This window comes from Xyrauchen texanus, chromosome 33 (genome assembly GCF_025860055.1).
Source record: "Xyrauchen texanus isolate HMW12.3.18 chromosome 33, RBS_HiC_50CHRs, whole genome shotgun sequence".
Lineage (NCBI taxonomy): Eukaryota > Metazoa > Chordata > Actinopteri > Cypriniformes > Catostomidae > Xyrauchen > Xyrauchen texanus.
Window position 1 is genome coordinate 17,254,683 of NC_068308.1, and position 21,734 is coordinate 17,276,416.

The following is a 21,734-nucleotide window of genomic DNA, read 5'->3' on the forward strand; positions in this document are numbered from 1 at the left end:
AGCAGGGTGAGCTTTCCCTCATTCTTTCTAAATAGTCTGACTAAATGTGTAAATGGAGGTTTCATTCTCTTGGTTTTAATTGAAGCTTGCTTGAACAGAGATAGTCCATAAAAGCATTTTGATGTTTCCTCTGGAGAGAAATATTTGAGCGTTGATTACATTTGTATTTTCCTTTACTACAGCAATTGTATAATCTTTTTATATTTTATTTGTATTCAATAATCAAGTACCAGTGCATATCCAAAAATTCTCAGACACTGTATTCCCACTACATCCCAGCCCACTATCCATCCCTATGCACAAATTGATCATAAATTGATCATAACAAATTACTAAAATAAATAAATACAACTTCGAATAAAATAAAGCTTTCTATAATAAGATAACAATAAATAAATAAATAAGTTAACAATAATAGTAATCATAACAAAACATGCTCAAATGCTATGCACTTTCATTCCTTGAGATAACAGACAGAAATGGCCACTGCTTAATATATAATTAGGAAGACTTTTAAGACCATCTACATATGAGATAGCACGGCTCCATTTGATCCAAATCAGAAGCTTCTAATTGTGTATTTTACTTTCTTCAATCTCAAAAACACCATAAGTTCATTGAGCCATAAGGATGTTTTAGGTGGGTATTAAGAAGATTTTCAGTCCAATAAATTTCTTCGTCTAGCTAATAGGGAAGCAAAGACAATTTAATCTTTATATTTACTTATTTGCTGCAGTGCATTCAACAACTCCAAAAATAGCTGTTAATGCATGGGATGTTAAAACAATACTAAATGCTTAAAGGAATAGTTCACCTAAAAATTTAAATGTAGTCTTTGTTTACTCACTCCTGTGTTGTTATAGCCCTATATGACTTTCTATCTTTTTCTTATCATAAAGGGAGAAATTGTGAAATAATGTTGTGCTCAGTAATGTCCTAAAATGGCAGTTTATGGTGACCACCTCTTCAAGCTTCAAAATAACACAAAAGTATAATTCAGAAGTCTAATAAATTATTCCAAGAGACTCATGACTGATATGAGAGCATACAATAAAAATTTTGTGAGGAACAATCCGAAATCGAATGTATTATTTAGTGAAACCGTTGTCTGAACTTTGATCCTGTGCGCATTCATGATAGGGCACGAAAACAACAGTTCATTCAGGCTCCTCATGACATTGGGCAATTCAAGCGAAAACTTGTATTGTTTATCTAAAAACAGCTCTGCCACAGTGATAGTGACAACAGAACACAACACAGCTGCACACAAAACTTACTAAACATGTCTGAAAAATTGCTTAATTTCTATGTCCAGCCTTATTTCTTTGTAAACGGTACCAGTTCACAGTGGACAGTGCTGAAAATAGAAATGAAGCGATCAATAGAATGTTCTGTCTCTTGTCAGTGCTGGTTAGGACAAAAACTCTGATTAACATAGAAAAGATAAATTTTATTGCATGTCATTTGCCATCAGGTTAGGACAAGGTGTGACTATGGCTGCCTGTTTCCTCCTCTATGTTTCTGTTTGATTTCTGAGTAAGGTCGGGTGAACTATTTCTTAAAGTGTGGTAAATATTGTGGTCCAATAATATTTGAGTACAGGACATGCCCAAAACATATGAGTAAGGTAAGCAGCAGCTCTGTGACATCTACTGCAGGTCTCGTTTACATCAGAATACATTTGGGAAAGTCTGACTTTAGATGGATGAACACGGTTCAGTACTTAAGTTGCACCACTCCCAAACAAGCACAAGATGAGCTAGCATTTACCCGGTTCACAGCATCTTCCCATACATGGTCTGTTATACTCTCCCTCAACTGCTTTTCCCAATTTTTATGGTTTACATAATCCACGATATAAGCCACTACAATACAGGAGCTATTCATAAAATAATATCTACTCCTGAGCATGGTGGCATATTGGGGAAGTTTGAACACCTATTACAAGTGAATTGGTGAACTTGAAAATAACTAAATAAAGTAGAGCTAGGTAAATTACATTTTTCTGGAGAGATCAGAAAATGATACAAACACTCTAAATAAAAGTGTTTACATTTAGTGAGTTTCAGTTTTTGCCAGTTAATAAAATTCCCAGGCAGGGGCGGACTGGGAAGAGAGATCGTCCCTGTCTGCCACTGTTCTCAGGTATTTAACCAGAATTGTTTATCCTAAATGGAAATAATTTTAGAGGAAGTGGGAAAGCTGATATGTTTAATCCAAAACAATACATTTTAACCAAGTTTAACCTATAACCAGAGAATGCACCAAATCTTTGAAGTAGGTCCACAATTATATATTCATTGTTTAAAACAAAAAGTACCACTCAATATTGTCAAAGTCTTCTCAGCGTCCAAGGAAATAACAACCTCAGGAACATCATTAGATCACTCCAAGAAGGAGATGGATATTAGAGAAAGAGTGGCGACCCTGCATGAATCCTGTTTGGTCAGGGGATATTAAATCCATTATAATACTCTCCAGCTGAGATGAAAGTACTTTAGCTAGTATTTTCGCATCAGCATTTAAAAGAGATATTGGGTGGTTAGAGCCAAATTCTTTTATATCCTTCACTGGTTTAGGTTTTAAACTAATGGTGGCCTCAGTTAGGGGTGGCCTCAGTTAGGGTCCTTGTTAGGGTTCCAAGGTCTCGTGATTCCTTTTACATTTCAGGTAGAGCTAAGTTAGATGAGAATGTTTTTATAAAAAGTATAAAAATTAGGTAACCATCTGGTACGGCGGTTTTACTGTTCCATTGACATAATTGAGTAAATAATCTCTACTAACTGAAGGGTGTTATCAGCCTGGACTCGATTGTGTTCAGTAATCAAGATTTTAGAAAATTTGGATTTTTGAAACAATTCAAACATAGGGGTTAAGTCATTGGGTGACTCTGATGTATCTAATTCTGAATAAAAATGAAAAACAAATGTCATTAATTTGCAAAAAATCATTGATAAACTCCTGAAAACTATTTTACATTTTAAAATTTAGATATTAGCCATGATGAAGATCTACATTAGCCATGATGAAGATCTACATCTCCTTTTTCCAATGTTCATAAACCATGGCACGTGTATGAATAGAGTTCTTCTGATCTAACTTGTTTTATAGCTGCTATAAATGTTCACTCTTTCTTCTTTTCTTAAGTTTTCTAACTGCGATGAGTAGGATATAAATATCCCTCTTATAACAGATTTTAATGCTTCCCATACCAAATATTGGGATACCAAGGAAGTTGTATTTATTTAAAAAAAGTGTCAATTGCCTTTTCTAAATTTGAAAACAAAAATATAATAATCTACAAGCAGCAAAGTCCATTATATGTAGTGGCAAAATAGAGGAACAGTAATACAGGTGCATGGTCAGATTCTACTATTGTAGAATATTCAAGTTCTCTGACCGAAGGGATAAGGGATTTGTCTATAAAAATAATCTGTTCTGGAATATGTATGATGAGAAATCGTTTTGTTTGTTGTATTGTTTAGAGGTAGGACAGAGAAAGTGCCAATGGTCTACAAAGCCCACATGATAATAAAAACAGCTAGAGCTGTAGCCATTTTAGATGGATTATTAGAACGATCAAGGTTTGGATTAATAGCACAGTTAAAATCCCCTGAAAGTATTAGATAATATTAGTTTATAATAGGTATAGATACATTAAGCTTTTGTTCAAAATGTGGATCTTATTTGTTTGGAGTCTATATACTTGTGATTACAACATGCGTATGATAATGAGTGCCAGAAACGATGAGAAAATGAGAAAATGGATCTGGAATAATATCAGCAGCAGTAAATTGTATGCTTTGTGAATTAAAATTGCAGTTCTTTTAGTTTTTGCACTGAATTTGAGTGTCTTACACAGGGTTTCTTATGTCCGAAATGATCTGTAATAGTTAAGTGTGTCTCTTGCAAAAGAGCAATATCTGTGTTGAGACATTTAAGGTGTGAAAATATTTTAGCCATTTTCACTGGTCCGTTAACTTCTTTTAAATTCCAGGAGATTAATCATATGGTATATTCAATACTGTTTGTTATATTATCTTGTATACTATACATATTCAATTGAAGTTTTATTTAATGCATAAGTACACTGTTAATCAATATAAATACTGCTCTTTAACATATAAAATGACAGCTTCCCATTAAGCATTGTTATATAGAAAGTAACAAATAACAAAAACACATAAAAAGTAGCATGAACCATATCAAGTACTATTAAACTCTTTACATTTCCAATTTCCCAATAAAGAATGCCATATTTTGATTTACAGTTTCTTATTTATTTGCCTCCTCAACCAGGACATGCAGCAGAATATTAATTCTGACACATATCTCCCGTTTGTACATCCTATCATTAATACATGGAGAAATTTGAATGTTTAACTCAAACCAGTAGTTCTTGTACTGTCTCACTCTTAAGTTGCAAACTCAGTTTATAATAGCTTATTTTCATATACTCAGACCTATAATGTCCATGTGGCTGTCAAGACGGCGAGTATTCATCTCCCTCATACTGTCCGATGCAATTATATTTCATAAGAAAAAAAGTATATAATGAGAGAGAAAAAAATAGATATTAATACGAGTAAGGAAAATTGCATGTTTGTTCTTATATTCACTCGGAATTCTGCTGATATAGGAGACACTTAATCTGCTCACTCGGTAGATTCAGAGGGTCCTGGCACATTCATAATTTGTCGTTCATAGAATGCCTGTGCTTCTGATGGATTATCAAATGTGATTTCATTTTGAAAAAAAATTCAAAGCCAGGCAAGGTATAGAACCTTGAATTTGCCCTCTATTTTTTTTATAATGCTGCTTTGACATCTTTTAAGGCTATACGAGAAAAATCATGGCATGCCATTTCATACCTCTAAATCATATTTGGTGAGAGGGAGATAATAGTAAGGGGTGTAACAATTAAGAAAACGGTGAAGAAAGCCACCAGGAAACACACTATTTACTTAAAGCCAACTTTGCAGTAGTGTCTATGGTGATAAAAAGGGATGGAGTTTTGCTTAAAAAAAACAATCTGCTGCAGATGTATTTTCTATGTTAACAATGAATATCAGTCAAGGGATTTAGAAGAACACTTCAGTGATAAGCTTTAATTGATTAAACATTAACCTCAACCATTAAGTTCTCAGTGTGCTGACACTTTGAGAATCATTTGTTTGTGCTACCACCACTTTTTCTTAACATATAAAAAACAAAGTAATATATTAAACATCCTATTTGTATGGTGGTAAACTTTCATATACACATCTTCGCTAGTGAAATTTTTCAATTCATTAAAATAAGTTTTTAAGCCAATACAGCTTGCAGGAAGCCATCAAGAGTCTGCATTAAGTGCTTTTTATTTGTATATTTTGAATACAGTAAATGATGATGATACTTTGCATTTATTAAAAAAAAAAAAAAAAAATTGTTTATTGTGTTGTAGCTATTTATAAATTTAAAGGTGTGTAAAAACATTTATTAGTGTTGCAGATATATTTTTGGATTGTGTTATTTTGGCAAGTTATATTCTATTCTTGAATAACTGAGTGCGGTAGTTAACCTTGAACTGTTATCTTCATCACGCAGTGCTTGAGTAATTTTTATTGCTTTCAAAGTCCTTAACATTTTAACATTTTTCTTCTTTTGCTTTATGGACTTTTCAATTATTATTGCATACCAGTGGTGGACAGTAACGAAGTAAATGTAATTCGTTACTGTACTTAAGTAGCTTTTTTGCGTATCCGTACTTTACTGAAGTATTTAAATTTGGGGAGACTTTTACTTTAACTCCACTACATTTCAAAGTCAAATATCTTACTTTTTACTCTACTACATTTTCAAAATCAGTCGTTCCTTTTTATTTATGAGTGGATAAAAACGTAACTGGTCAAACGAGCCACCAATCACAGTACAGCGCGCGCACGCTTTGTTTTGAACTTGCCTTGGCGGCATCTACTAAGCGCGAACCAGGGGTGCGTTTCCCAAAAGCATCATTAGCCAACTATGGTCGCAAGTTCCGTCATTATCATCATAGTTCAACGAGTCGGTGTTTCCCGAAAGCATCGTTCCAACGAACATTCGCAAACAGCATCGCAGAGTTGTGTGGTTGGAACGACAGCTCTCGACCTGTGGTTAGAAGCAGAGTTTCTTGTTATTATAACATGTGGGCTTAATAAATTATTATCTTGCGCCAAATAAGCAAGATGACATTCAGTACAATCAGTATCTTTTATTTAGAAGACATACAAATGTCCTTTATGTCTTTTAGTTTGTCAATAGATTTAAAGCACCGTTTTTGAAGAGTGCGCATGTGTGAACGTGCTCTAGTGCGTAAGAACGAGCCTATAATTGAATCTGGAAATAAAGCAAATAACTGAGAAAAATCTGAGATAGTCCTCAGATGACATGTCCGTAATTTATAGCAAAACATCTAGCATTAATTCGATCGCAAACAGATTCATTAAAAGTACTTTTTACTCCACCACATGTGTGACATCATTAACCAACGTGGTTGAACAACCAATTTGCGACAATACGGTTTCGGGAAACAGTCGTGACTAGCAAGTTGATTTCTTCAACAGTGCATCGTACTACGGTAGTGGAGCAGCAAGTTACGTCGTTGTACGGGAAACGCACCCCAGAGCCGTTAAATATGAGAGTTGCGAACATAGACGGTTGCGACAGTGATCTCGCCGCCGCGCGGTCACGTGATTCGTGTAGCTCTCAATAGTTCCAAGTAAATTGCGTTGCCAATGATTTTAAGCGGGGCAGAGAGCAGCAGCTATTATTGCAGCAATTATTGGTAAATATTGACGCATAATGTACATTGCTTATTATGTTGACACTAAAATGACTTGCATATAATAGCATTTTTTTTCTGGGGAGTAGCAGAAACACTGCATTAATACGTTTTTGTGTTTAATTTTGGAGGAAATTGGCTGCTCCCATAACATAGAATATATATATATATATATATATATATATATATATATATATATATATATATATATATATATATATATATATATATCTATGTGTGTGTGTGTGTAGTGCATGTGTGTGTGTATATATATTTTATATATATTATATATATATATATATTATTTTATATATATATATATATATATTCTATGTGTGTGTGTGTGTGTGTGTGTGTGTGTGCGTGTGTGTGTGTATATATATATATATATAGGCCTATGTGTGCGTGTGTGTATATATATATATATATATATATATATATATATATATATATATATATATATATATTTAATGGCATTGTGCAGGTTTATGTGAATGTATCATAACATTAGGATGTTAATAATTATGACCATAGACACGCGAGAAAAATATACACTCGAGCAAATTGGTTACAGTAAATACTGTAAATGTATTATACCTTATGGGAACAGTCCCCTTCCCTCCAAAATTAAACACAACTGGACGTGCCTGAAACACCTCCCTAGGGAGGCGGCCACTCCTTTCGATGCAAAGGAGCAGCGGCTCTACTCCGAGCTCCTCACGGATGACTGAGCTCCTCACCCTATCTCTAAGGGAGAAGCCCACCACCCTTCTGAGGAAGCCCATTTCGGCCGCTTGTACTTGCGACCTAGTTCTTTCGGTCATGACACAGCCTTCATGACCATAGGTGAGGGTAGGAACAAAAATTGACCGGTAGATCGAGAGCTTTGCCTTCCGGCTCAGCTCTCTTTTCGTGACAACAGTGCGATAGAGCGAGTGCAATACCGCCCCGCTGCCCCGATTCTCCGGCCAACCTCCCGCGCCATTGTCCCCTCACTCGTGAGCAAGACCCCGAGGTACTTGAACTCCTTCATTTGGGGAAATACCGCCTTCCCTACCTGGAGTACGCACTCAATCGGTTTCCTGCTGAGAACCATGGCCTCAGATTTAGAGGTGCTAATCCTCATCCCAGCCACTTCACACTCGACTGCCAAGCGATCCAGTGAGAGCTGAAGGTCACGGACCGATGATGACATGAAGACAACATCATCTGCAAAAAGCAGCGATGAGATCCCCAACCCACTAAACCGCACACCTTCCCCACCCCGACTACGCCTCAATATCCTGTCCATGAATATCACAAACAGGATTGGTGACAAAGCACAGCCTTGGTAGAGACCAACCCCCACATGGAATGAACTTGACTTCGTGCCGAGGACCCGGACACAGCTCTCGCTTTGGACATACAGGGATTGGATCGCCCTAAGAAGGGACCTCCCCACCCCGTACTCCCGCAGCACCTCCCACAGTCTCTCCCGGGGGACCCGGTCATACGCCTTCTCCAGATCCACAAAACACATCCCTCCAGGATCCTTGCGAGAGTAAAGATCTGGTCCGTCGTTCCACGGCCAGGACGAAAACCGCATTGTTCCTCTTCAATCCGAGGTTCGACAATTGGCCGAACCCTCCTCTCCAGCACCTTGGAGTAAACTTTACCAGGGAGGCTGAGAAGTGTGATACCCCTGTAGTTGGCATTCACTCTCTGATCCCCCTTTTTGAAGAGGGGAACCACCACCCCGTTCTGCCACTCCTTAGGCACTGTCCCAGATTTCCACGCAATGTTGAAGAGGCGTGTCATCCATGACACCCCCTCCACATCCAAAGCTTTCAGCATTTCTGGTCGGATCTCATCAATCCCCGGGGCTTTGCAACTGCGGAGTTGTTTGACTACCTCAGTGACCTCGCCCAGGGAAATAGAATCGGATCCCCCATCAGCCTCCATCTCTGCCTCTAGCATAGAGTGCGTGTTGGGATTTAGAAGTTCTTCAAAGTGTTCCTTCCACCGCCCAATAACCTCCTCGGTTGAGGTCAACAGCGTCCAATCTTTGCTGTATACAGCTTGGATGGTTCCCAGTTTCCCCCTCCTAAGGTGGCGGACGGTTTTCCAGAAGCACTTTGGTGCGGACCGAAAGTCCTTCTCCATGGCTTCTCCGAACTTTTCCCACACCCACTGCTTTGCCTCCCTCACGGCCGAGGCCGCAGCCCTTCGGGCCTGTCGGTACCTTGCAACTGCCTCCGGAGACCTCCGGGACAACAAATCCCGGAAGGCCTCTTTCTTCAGTTGGACGGCTTCCCTGACCACCAGTGTCCACCACGGTGTTCGAGGGTTACCACCCCTTGCAGCACCTAAAACATTGAGGCCACAGCTCTCCACCGCGGCTTCGGCAATGGAAGCTTTGAACATTGCCCACTCCGGTTCAATGTCCCCAACCTCCGCAGGGATGCCTGAAAAGCTCCGCCGGAGGTGTGAGTTGAAGATTTCACGGACAGGGACCTCCTCCAAACGTTCCCAGTTCACCCGCACTACTCGCTTGGGCTTCCCAGGTCTGTCCAGAGTCTTTCCCCACCCCCTGACCCAACTCGCCACCAGATGGTGATCGGTTGACAGCTCTGCCCCTCTCTTCACCCGAGTGTCCAAAACATATGGCCTCAGATCCGATGACACGATTACAAAATAGATCATCGACCTTCGGCGCTCTGGTACCATGTACACTTATGAGCATCCTTATGTTCGAACATGGTGTTTGTTATAGATAATCCATGACTAGCACAGAAGTCTAATAACAAACATCCACTTGAGTTACTGTTTCACAGTAAAAATATTAAATAATATTAAATTTATAGTAGGTGGCCTATACTGCATTCATACTGCTTTTTGTGGAAGCACTTCATAAAAATGAAAAATTAGTGACCCCTGCTGGGGGGGTTGTAATAGCTATTTTATTATACGCAATCTGTTCAAGAAGTGTTTAAGGCAAATATCAAGTTATATTGAAATGAGCAAGAGTTATAGTGCACGTCCCTCCTTCATAAGTCTGTTTCTCATCACCGAAACATTGAGTATCTCCACCGCAACAGGCCTTCAATTGTTGCGGCGAATGATAATGGTGTTGCGGAGGATGAGAAAATTGGTCTTGGACACATTTATATTCCTTATTATTGTCACTACATTTACCAATGATCACCAAATACCACATGTTTCTTTACTGTAAATGTTTATAACATAACATGCTCTGAAGCTTTTTATTTTGTATATTTTTTAATTATAAATATTTCCATCTCAAAGAACACAAATCCAGTCATGGACACGTTGCAGTAATGAAACATTTCCCCTTAAATGTGGAAAAAACAACTAAATTGGTATTTATGATGTCATTTGAATTCATGTGCAAAATAGTACATGAAGAGATGTTTATAACTGTATCCTTCTTATTTTGATAGCATTTACTTTTATCATCAAAATGTTTCATGACACCTCATGTCTAATTTCGTGAGAATCACCCATTTGTATCCCAAGCAACTGACAGTAATAGCGTAATTCGCGGCAAGACTCCTAAAGCAATCTTGGGCTGGCTGCCTTATATAGTTGTTAAATCAGCTACAGCATCCCTATTGTTTCTGTCAATAGCTGATCTTGTTCTTGAGGGTTGCACTACTTTTCGGTAATCTCTGTTTTTCAATGGAAAGATTAAGATGGTGAGAAATTTAGAATGTGCCTAAACAAAATACAAAATGTGTACTGTGGAGAAAAATAAAAACAAAGATGTGTTGTTTGATCATTTTGTCTGGATTTGGCAGTGGGTACAGTGGGAATTTTACCAGCAGTTGAATGCTTATTTGAGACATATGTGTTGCAACCCAGGTGACATACTTGCAGCTCACCTTCAAATGTCTTGTGCCACATATTCTTCTAATTGCAATAGTTTTCTTTTTGACAATAGTTTTGGACTGAATTAAGGTACTTATGTATTGTTTGATCTATTGTTTGGACAGCACTTGGTATGACTGCTCCCACCACGACTGTCGCTCCACCTGCTTCTACCACGACTGCCGCTCCACCTGCTCCCACCACGACTGTCGCTCCACCTGCTTCTACCACGACTGCCGCTCCACCTGCTCCCACCACGACTGTCGCTCCACCTGCTTCTACCACGACTGCCGCTCCACCTGCTCCCACCACGACTGTCGCTCCACCTGCTTCTACCACGACTGCCGCTCCACCTGCTCCCACCACGACTGCCGCTCCACCTGCTCCCACCACGACTGTCGCTCCACCTGCTTCTACCACGACTGCCGCTCCACCTGCTCCCACCACGACTGTCGCTCCACCTGCTTCTACCACGACTGCCGCTCCACCTGCTCCCACCACGACTGCCGCTCCACCTGCTCCCACCACGACTGTCGCTCCACCTGCTTCTACCACGACTGCCGCTCCACCTGCTCCCACCATGACTGCCGCTCCACCTGCTCCCACCACGACTGTCGCTCCACCTGCTTCTACCACGACTGCCGCTCCACCTGCTCCCACCACGACTGTCGCTCCACCTGCTTCTACCACGACTGCCGCTCCACCTGCTCCCACCACGACTGTCGCTCCACCTGCTTCTACCACGACTGCCGCTCCACCTGCTCCCACCACGACTGTCGCTCCACCTGCTTCTACCACGACTGCCGCTCCACCTGCTCCCACCACGACTGTCGCTCCACCTGCTTCTACCACGACTGCCGCTCCACCTGCATCTACCACGACTGTCGCTCCACCTGCTTCTACCACGACTGCCGCTCCACCTGCTCCCACCACGACTGTCGCTCCACCTGCTTCTACCATGACTGCCGCTCCACCTGCTCCCACCACGACTGTCGCTCCACCTGCTTCTACCACGACTGCCGCTCCACCTGCTCCCACCACGACTGTCGCTCCACCTGCTTCTACCACGACTGCCGCTCCACCTGCTTCTACCACGACTGTCGCTCCACCTGCTTCTACCACGACTGGCGCTCCACCTGCTCCCACCACGACTGTCGCTCCACCTGCTTCTACCACGACTGCCGCTCCACCTGCTCCCACCACGACTGTCGCTCCACCTGCTTCTACCACGACTGCCGCTCCACCTGCTTCTACCACGACTGCCGCTCCACCTGCTCCCACCACGACTGTCGCTCCACCTGCTTCTACCACGACTGCCGCTCCACCTGCTTCTACCACGACTGCCGCTCCACCTGGTTCTACCACGACTGCCGCTCCACCTGGTTCTACCACGACTGCCGCTCCACCTGGTTCTACCACGACTGTCGCTCCACCTGGTTCTACCACGACTGTCGCTCCATCTGGTACTACACCTGGCACAGTCTCCACCACAACTGTGGCCACCACAATCACTGCCACACAAGGTAATCCCACCTCCATGGTCAAAAACCTCTGCAGCAGGCCAAAGGCTACATAGTAATTTGTAATAATAATTGACAGAAAAAGTAGTGAAGAACTATTTTACACTTAAGGAGTTAAGATCAGGATTATAGCATCTAGATGCAGGCCTGCACAAACACTGTAGAAAAGAAAAGCTTTTCCCTAGCTTTTCCCACTTTTTATTTTGTAATATTGTTTAAACTTTGAAACTTTCTCTGTTTTACTTATTTGTTCATTTCTGAATTTGACTCTAATTGAATTATAATCTAAAAATATTATTTTTATTTTTTAACCTTTGACAAAGATCCTGTACTTGGCCTCTCAGTAATCAGATTAGAAGTAATCCTCATATAATAACCATATTTATTTATTTATTTATTAACAAGGTCAATGTGTCCCAAATCCTTGTATCGGAGACAGTTTCTGTCAAGAACGTCATGAAGGCTTTGTTTGCATCTGCCGGCCTGGGCTGTTTTACGACAACGTAAGAGGCTGTTCTCAAGGTATGACTGGTCAACATCTGAGTCATCATTCATCAGTGCAGATGTATGAAACCCTGTGACTACAGTAATATGCCTAAAGAAAGCATAAAACAGTGTGGTGGGATAGCAATTAAGCTTAGTTATTCAAGAAATTGGGGCCTCATTTAAGACGTTTGTAAAATTATCTTAAATGTGAACATACAACAATTTCATAAATGTTCCAATGAACGATTTCTAAACTTCTAAATGCATCCCACTTTATAAATTGCAATTAATTAAAAAAACATGCACACATGAAGGAGTGCATAATCTACAGTACGCCCACAAATATCCTAATTTGATGACAAAGAATACATATGAGCAAGTATTCATTTCTTCATTAATAATTAATTAATTAATTAATTAATTCATAAATAATGTTCTTCTGCAGCTACTGGTGTCTGCTCATATAATGCAGCATATTCAACAACTCATCATCAGCAATTCATTTTCATTATCAAAAATAAATACATTTATTAATCATGTTTACTGTATATGTACACAATTCTTCAACCAATGTCCATATTCTTGCTAAACTAGTTCCAAAAAGAGGCTTACGTGCTCTTTTACGCAGCCTATAATTAAATATGCATAGTCTACATCAGCATTTCATAACCGGAGTGTCATCTTGCAAGATCAGGGGTGCTGTGTAAAAATCCTTTCTAAAATTTAAAAATGCATAAAAACATTCTAAAAATGTTTATCTCTCACATGCACAGCATTCCGCAGCTCAGTGGACTCTCGACGAGCACATAGTAAGCCAAAGAAGTGAGTTGCTATACCGATGTGATGCGATAAAACAACTAATGTTTATAATCAATGAAACTGTCTACACCGCAAACGCGCGACATTGGAGCGGTCTAGTTTTGCCTCATCACATCGTGGTGCTCATGAAAATCCAAGATACAACACAGACATTAAAATATCTCTGCACTAAAGCTCTGGCCATCTTCTCAATTAATTTACCCAACGTGTTAAGGCGGGCTTAAATACGGTAAATAGTTGACCTCAGATAAAAAATAAAAAATTCTGTCATGAACTCACCTTCATGTTTTTACAAACCCATATGACTTTGTCATCTGTGGAACTCAAAATGATATGTTAAGCAAAGTGTTAGTCTCAGTCACCATTCACTTATATTGTATGGAAAGAAAATGATTGAAAGTGAATGGTGACTGAGACTAACTTTCAGCCTAACATGTCCTTTTGTGTTCCAAAGATGAGAGAAATTTAAATGTGCTTGGAACAACATATGGTTGAGTAATCATGACAGAATCCGTCATCTAAGGGAGGAGCTGGGTGCCACAAGATTTTGTAACTTCTCGTAGGGTGCAGTGACTGAAAAAAGGTTGGTAAATGTTGGTCTACATGGCAATCGTGTTTTGTATAAACTGCATGAGCTTTCTTTCCCCGCTGTACTCTTCTCGCTTTTGCTATTGATTACGCTTTTAATCAAATCATTCGTTTTTATGTCCTCAACAACAACTCTCGTCTAAGAGTCTGAAGGATGAATTGATAAAAAAAGGTAGGAGAGTTTTAAATATGAGATGGTTGTGGTGCTTTATAACCATCTGTATATTGATTTAGCTATGTTTAAATACATCTATCCTCCTCGCTCCAAAAATGGGCTTGACATATTACATACAGTTGTTCTATATTTTACACTTGCCTGTTATCTCGTAGGTCTCAAAATTGATTTATTCTGAAATCCTACAGATGGGGATAAATACATTTTCTGTGACCGCGGATATCCAAAATAAAACATTTAAATTAAGCATGATCTAAATAAGACCATATCCTAACTGATATTGGAATATTCTTGTACACGTACACGTGTTCACTCATTTCACTACATTCATGCATCACTACAAATAAAAGCATAAATCAAGTCAGTGTGCACTGGCCACCAGAACATAAGCACAAAAAAACTTTCATGCTCATGCTTGTCAGTTTATGTATGTATAAGAACATTTCACTTCCGTTTCTGCTTTTATACGTCCTGATTGGTTCTTCACTTTTGATGTAGGATCAAACCTGATCATTATTACATTTTAGAAATGAGGCCCTATTTGAATAAATTAATCAGACTTCATCTGCTATAATGTGACCTGAAAATATAATAGAAAATGTAACTTCCAGGGACATGATTGACTATTATACATATTAACAGTTTATTAAACATATTAAACAGAAAGTTTTAAAACATTGAAAAGTGACAAAAATTTTAAATTAAAAAATTATGACATATAATTTCTATGTAACTAATCAAATGAGAATATGACTTTGACCATGTTAAGTCCTTTGAACAAAAGATTTCCATTGAAGCTGTACAGAAATTGCTCTTTGTAACATTTTCAAATCATGCTGAATAACATGAATCATCAATATTTGCACAAATGTGTGGAGTCCATGACAGATCCAGTGCCTGCTGCCATTAAAGCAAAAGGGGACATATTGAATACTAATAAATTCTGATATTCATTTACATTTTTTAATTAAACATCTCACTCAAATTTTTATTCTGATATTATACTATGTAACTAAGACAATTGAATTAAATTAGAAAATTCATACTAGAAGCATTTTACTATTGGTCTCAGACTTTTGGATCCCACTATACCTTGCAATTATATATATATATATATATATCAATATATATATATATATATATATATATATATATATATATATATATATATAAAATTCATTTTTGTTTGTTTTTCAATTGCAGCAAAAGTATTCCCTGCTATTTTAACTTTGGATGAAGAATTTAAAGAGGATATGAATAACAAAATGTCAGAAATGTTTAGAGTGACAGCTGAACGAATTCAAAAAGAGGTCAGAGACTGAATTAATTTTTTATCTGTTGAAGGATTCAATGTAGTCAATGTATGGGTCAATGTAGAGATAATCACATTTTCATGCTTTGCAAAAAAAAAAAAGGTGATTTAAGTATTTTTTTGAAAATAGGAATAAGTTGATCTCAAATAGTTTTTCTTTCTATATTCTTAACCCAAATACAGCTGGCACAAGCTCTTAATGGTGATGGCTACATTAATTCCACAGTTTTGAGTCTAAAGTGAGTACCACTTTTTATAAATACAAGACTTTTTTTTCTGTAAGTAACATTAAGCAGTAGAGGCATGATTCATGTGTCTTTTATGCCTTTGAATATTGTTGCAAGTAATATTTTTCTATTTACTGTTAACCTATGACTTGCTACAGTTAACAGTGTCTTCTCACAGTTATTATTTCATATAAATTGTACAATGTATGTGTTTTTCATGATAATTTCCTTGTACCCACCAATACAGTTCTGGTAGTATAATTGCAGAAGTGCAAAATTTCTATGAACTTTCATCCAGTGCCACAACAATTTCAGTAACAGGCAAGATTAGTGAAGCAATTGACAATCATATCATTACAAATGGCATTTCATTTGATGGTATGTACCCAAAGCTTTTTTTTTAACCTGTTTTACTGCAAGAATATTAAACAATTGAACCATTTCAAGCTTAAGAAAGAAGCATTATAACTCACTATTGTAAATTTGATCATGTTAATTTTACAGTTAAAACTGTGTGTTCTATTGGATACTGTGACACTACCACCACAGACTGTATGGGTGATGGTATTGCGACGTGCAGTTGTAAAGAAGGGTACATCAGATCCCAATCCACTTCTCAGGCCTGCATTTGTGAGTGTCTTTAAGCATGTATCTTTGTTTCCTTTGGTTGCATCTCACTGTTTTGTAAGCATTAGTTCAAATCATTCAGGTTGTCATAATTGTATTATTTTGCTCCTGTCTCTGTACAGCTTGTCCCAGTGGGAAACAGGCGATTGATTCAGAACGCTGTGAAACGTAGGCACTTGCATCAATATGTGAAATAAATGTCTTACATTAAATATTTCAGGATTTTTTCATTGTACTTTGATGGTTTTAGCACAGCATCACTAACAGGGGATTTGTTTATTTAAGGTGTCCATTTGGCTTCTCTGGATTGAACTGCAATGATTGTAAGTCAATGCTGATAACATGCGTATAGTTTCCATCATAATTTTCTTTGAGGTGAGAGTGGCCGGGAACATTTACAGTACGGTATGTGTATACAGTAATTCATATTCACTGTCATTACAGCATATCTTCTGGCTGTGGTCGTGGTGTCCTGTGTGTTGGGTGGATTGCTGATCATCTTTATGGTGTCCCTGATAGTTGTAAGCTGCAGGTAATGTTTCAATGACAGCTTATTCAGGTCAATTGAGACCCATCTACACAAACACACTGTGGGATACATGAAACATACGTTTTTGTATGTGTTTGCATTTACCACTGCAGAAATCCAAAGGTAAAATCCTCATCCAAAGAAGAATTAAGTCCATACAAGGATATAGAAATGGAAAAACCTGCGGGAGTTCCCAGGATCCCCCGGGCAAACCCTAATGCCGGCTGGCAGCCTGCCAATCTGGAGATAACCAAAAGTGGGAGCACTCAGGCACTGGTGACCAAAAATCGCTCAGAGAACAAAGCAGTAAGCACAAATGTATATTTTAAACAACATTTAGTTAACAGTCTCGAAGCCCCTAAGAGGACAGGGCAGGATTTTTTTTTCTCTAAAATAGTTATGCATTCCCTCGCAAAACGTTTTTCATGCCCTTGCAATAGTTATACAAATCATAATGTTGTGGTTATTTTGATTTGACTACAGATACCATGGTATTTGTAGTTATTTGTAGTAAATCTATAGTAACCACAAGATTAACCTTGGGTAATATATAGTAATGTGGATACTGTATACTGTATTAAAAGCATGGTTTCTGCCAAAAGAAAACATGGTTACTTAACTTACTTTTCATAGTTATTACAAAAGTAAAATCATGGTTGTCATCAAAAAATACAATATATAAATAAAAATAAATAAAACAATCATGGTTACTACAATATTACTATAGAATAAACATGTTTTCCACAAAAAACTATGGTTACTACAGTCTACAGTACTGGTAGCACTTTATTATACGGTTACATTTGTTAACATTGGCAAACGCATTAGGTATCATTAACTAAAGATGTATTTTTTATTGTATTTATTAATCTTTGTTCATGTTAGGTAATAAAACAATGTCATTGTTAATGTTAGTTCACGGTACAATAACTATTGTTAACATATACAACTTTTAATTTTAAAAATCATTTGTTGAAATTAAAAGTATTATTCATTGTTAGTTCATGTTAACTAATGTTGTTCACTAATGTTAACAAAAGGAACCTCATTTTTATGTGTTACCACAATATTACTATAGTAAAACCATAGTTTAACTATGGTTAACCATAGTTTAACTAACTAAAAAGGCTTTTGCCATTGATTCAGGGCAAGCATGTGGCAAGCACTATTGCGAAGGCATGCAAAACTTATTGCAAGGGGACGTAAAGCTTTTTGCAAGGTCAAGCAATACTATTTCAGACAAACAATTCCCATACTGTCCTCTCTGGGGTTCCGTAGCATTCTTTGGGCAGTCACAGCGCACTATTCATTGCAACAGGCAAATAGTGCCGACTTTTGTGAATAAGGAAAAATGTACAATGTCAAAAATGTGCTTCATGTGTTATCATCTAAATTAACTGGTTTTATTCAAGTCAAATCTATAATTGAACATCCCTGAATCAACCTGAATACATTAGGTTACACCAACAAAAGTCATTTTAAGGGTTAGAAAGTAACAGATCAATTGCAGGTGTAAATTGTGCAATGATGGAACTGTTTGGTGAATTTGCCGCTGAATGTTGGAGTATGCCTTTATTACTTTTTTAGTAATAGTTTGAGGAGTTTGAGTGGTTGCTTTCTCAAAATTCTGAATCTTTTAAGTGTATTAGTGTTAATAATTTTTGCAAACTATCAAATATTTCAAATACATTGTAAATGTAATCTAATTGATTGATAAAAGTATCTGCTAGTTAATTAACTCTGTGTTTTTTAGCGTTACACTGATTATGATGACTATGACGAGGTGAGCTACAAGAGTCAAGTTCCTCCAGCATACTCTGGCTATGGTGTGAAGGGAGTGGAAAATGGCTCAAGGGGATTGCAAAACTCATCCTCTCGGCAAGATGATGACAGAATGCGCAGATATTAGCATCGCATGATTAGGACAAATCCCTGCAATTGATTTGATTTTGTCTCTTCTTCACTTGGACTGCATTTATTTATTCTTTATGGCCAAAAATTCAAAGATCAAAATCAGTTTCAAGTCAGAGAATAATTAAATACAGCTATAACAAACAGACATTTGAGTATTATATACATGCCTTAATCTTAAAAACAGAATTTCTCTATTTTTACATTTTGTGGTATTACATAAATGTTTTTTTTTTTTAATTGTATATATGCTTTTTGTTTTAAAGTATTTGGATAAAATAAGCTTGAATGTAAGTTATGTCCTTCACATTTATTGATTATTTGTTTTGTTTTTCCAGCAACAATCATAACATATTCATGCTTATAATTCAGCAGTTGTTGTAAAGTCAAATATTTTAATGTATATTCATGACATAAAATGGTTTTAATGTTGTTAAATGTTAAGGTTAGCCCCATTAATCTCTCAGTTCAATAAAACACTTTGCTTTGCTTGTGTGTATTAGTTGTTTTTAGTTGCTATCTTGTGTTAGTAGAACGAGATTTTTGTATGTAGCTACATAGGTTTGCTTAAAATCGCAGAGCTACAGGTATGAAAATATGAAGTCATATCAACAAGATTAAGCAGCTTTCTATTAACGTTAGCTGATCACAATAGAGAACAATGCTGCGGCACTCACAAAGCCAGGACTCAAAAAGTGTTTAGTTCAGTTAAGAATATATAAACTGCATTTTATAGGGAGTTTCAATTACTTAATTTAAACAAATACCTGTATTTGCAAAAGCAAAATAGTATTTTTTTAGCAAGTACCAACAGTCTATTAATACTAATGCTAGCTAAACATTCATTGAACTGGCTCTCTGGTCCCAATGTCTTATACAAGTAGTTCCTGTGTGTGTGGGCGGCTTTGGGTTTACAATTGTGTATTATGCTATAAATGGGGTTTATGAGGATATTTCTAGTGGGGGGCATGTTTTCGAGGACCATTTTTTAGGTTACAAACTGGTAATTACAAGGGTATTATGCTATAAATTTGGTTTATGACGACATTTCTAGTGTCCCCATAATTTAAATAGCTTAAAAAACATATAAAATGTGTTTTACTGAAAATGTAAAAATTCAGAAAGTTTTTTGTGAGGGTTAGGTTTATGGGATAGAATCTATGTGTGTGTGTGTGTCTTTTGTGTTTGATTGAGCATTATATTAAGAATGATGCTGATTACTAAAAAAAAATTAGACAAGGTGTTTCCTTTACAATGCAATGTATGATGCGCATTTCAATGAAGAATAATCCCTAGAATGTTATGATTTTGTCTCCCTTTATCCACTTGCCATGTGTTTTCATATGATTTCTAGAAAGACTTTTTTTTTTTACAATAATTGTATGTTTACAAAAAAAAAAAAAAGTGTTTTTTTTTTTGTTTCTGATATGCATGACTTTTGTTATGGCTTTCCTCTTATCATCAACATTGCACCAAATGTTTGTAGCATATGTCTCCCAGAATTCAGTTTCATTTCTGTGACAGGGCTGTACATGCCAGATGACTTTATAAATAAAAAAACAAAAAGGAGCAATGTGGCTTATTTTGTTTTATTTTCAACACTGCTTAGTGCAGGTGGCTCGCGAAGTGCATGGCTTTTGTATGCAGATTCACCAGAAAATGGCTGCCGACCTGGCTGAACGGCAGCCATCAAGAGCATGTCCGATGGGCGAGAGTGACGCTTTCAGAGCCGAAATCCTAAACAACTCCAAGCTCATGGAGCTCCATATTCTGAGGCCGTAGAACTAGAACAACTGAGGATAGTGCCTCAAGGTGAGAAAATGCAGGTCTCGATGAAGCATCCTAGTTGGTCCTTTGCAATGTGAGTTTTCTTAAGCCGCATAGGAAAATTGCTCTGAAATTGATGCTGTTTTTAATGACGTCCTTATGTGTTGCTACTCAAAAAGGGAGAAAAGTTCATTCTCGCTTTGATGAGTCACCAGAAACAACACGGAAACAACATTTATGCACTGAAGTTAAGAAAATCTGAGGAAATGACGCGGAAGTAGGCACCTATAAGGACACTCCTTATAGATGTTGGTTCAGCGCCATCAGCCAATGAATTGGTGTGATTGTATATGGCTTCAGACCACGTGACCACGGATGCCTTCCCCATTGCGTCATTACACAACATAAAAGTGCCTTTGAAAGGGAACTCAGTGACCAATCAAAGAAAGAATCTGACAACATTAAAATTAATGATATTTTGAAACATTTAGTGTTTTTGAGTTGAGTATTAAGATAGGAAAGCCACAGCAGGGGAAATTAACAATACGTGTTATTGAGTGGAAAGGGCATTAAGAGTACATATGCTATTATAAATATTAACCAGACTTTTTCCTCAGAATCAGAGATGACTTCCAATAATGAGATCTCAAAAATAAGAAATTGGGATAATAACAGGGTCACGACAAATTCAAATCAATAATTGCCTTTATGTAAGTTATTAAAATGTACTTCACATACATAATAACATTCCATTTGTTTGTTTGTTTGTTTTTCATTTGCATTTTATTTGTGAACTGCTAGAAAACCTTTAACTGTTCGTTACCACTAGTTGGCGAAAAATACCATCAGGGTTATGTAAAAGCTCAAAATCTTTGTTTTAACATAAAAAATGGACATGATATTAGACAACATCAAGCCTATACAAATGAAGCACCATTCACTTATCTAACAAGGACAACCACGTTCTGCATTCTTTATAGGCAGTAATGTCAAGCAATGATGAATATATTAAATGGCTAAACATGCCTCTTCGCAAGGTTTTAAAATGACCGTAATTATTGAATACATTTTATTTGACTTGGCATTTATATCAGAGTTTGGGTCAGA

At 37.5% G+C, this 21,734-nt stretch overlaps 1 protein-coding gene across 1 annotated transcript; it reads left to right on the plus strand.

The window, feature by feature from the left end:
- The first annotated feature begins 11,118 nt into the window (after positions 1-11,118).
- muc13b (mucin 13b, cell surface associated) lies at positions 11,119-19,803 on the plus strand. The gene is made up of 11 exons (XM_052102304.1): positions 11,119-12,189; positions 12,592-12,708; positions 15,458-15,564; positions 15,750-15,805; positions 16,041-16,171; positions 16,298-16,423; positions 16,543-16,588; positions 16,706-16,743; positions 16,865-16,952; positions 17,063-17,255; positions 18,703-19,803. Exons 1-11 carry the CDS (start codon positions 11,247-11,249, stop codon positions 18,856-18,858), a joined length of 2,001 nt encoding a protein of 666 aa, XP_051958264.1. The 5' UTR covers positions 11,119-11,246; the 3' UTR covers positions 18,859-19,803.
- Positions 19,804-21,734: the final 1,931 nt, after the last annotated feature.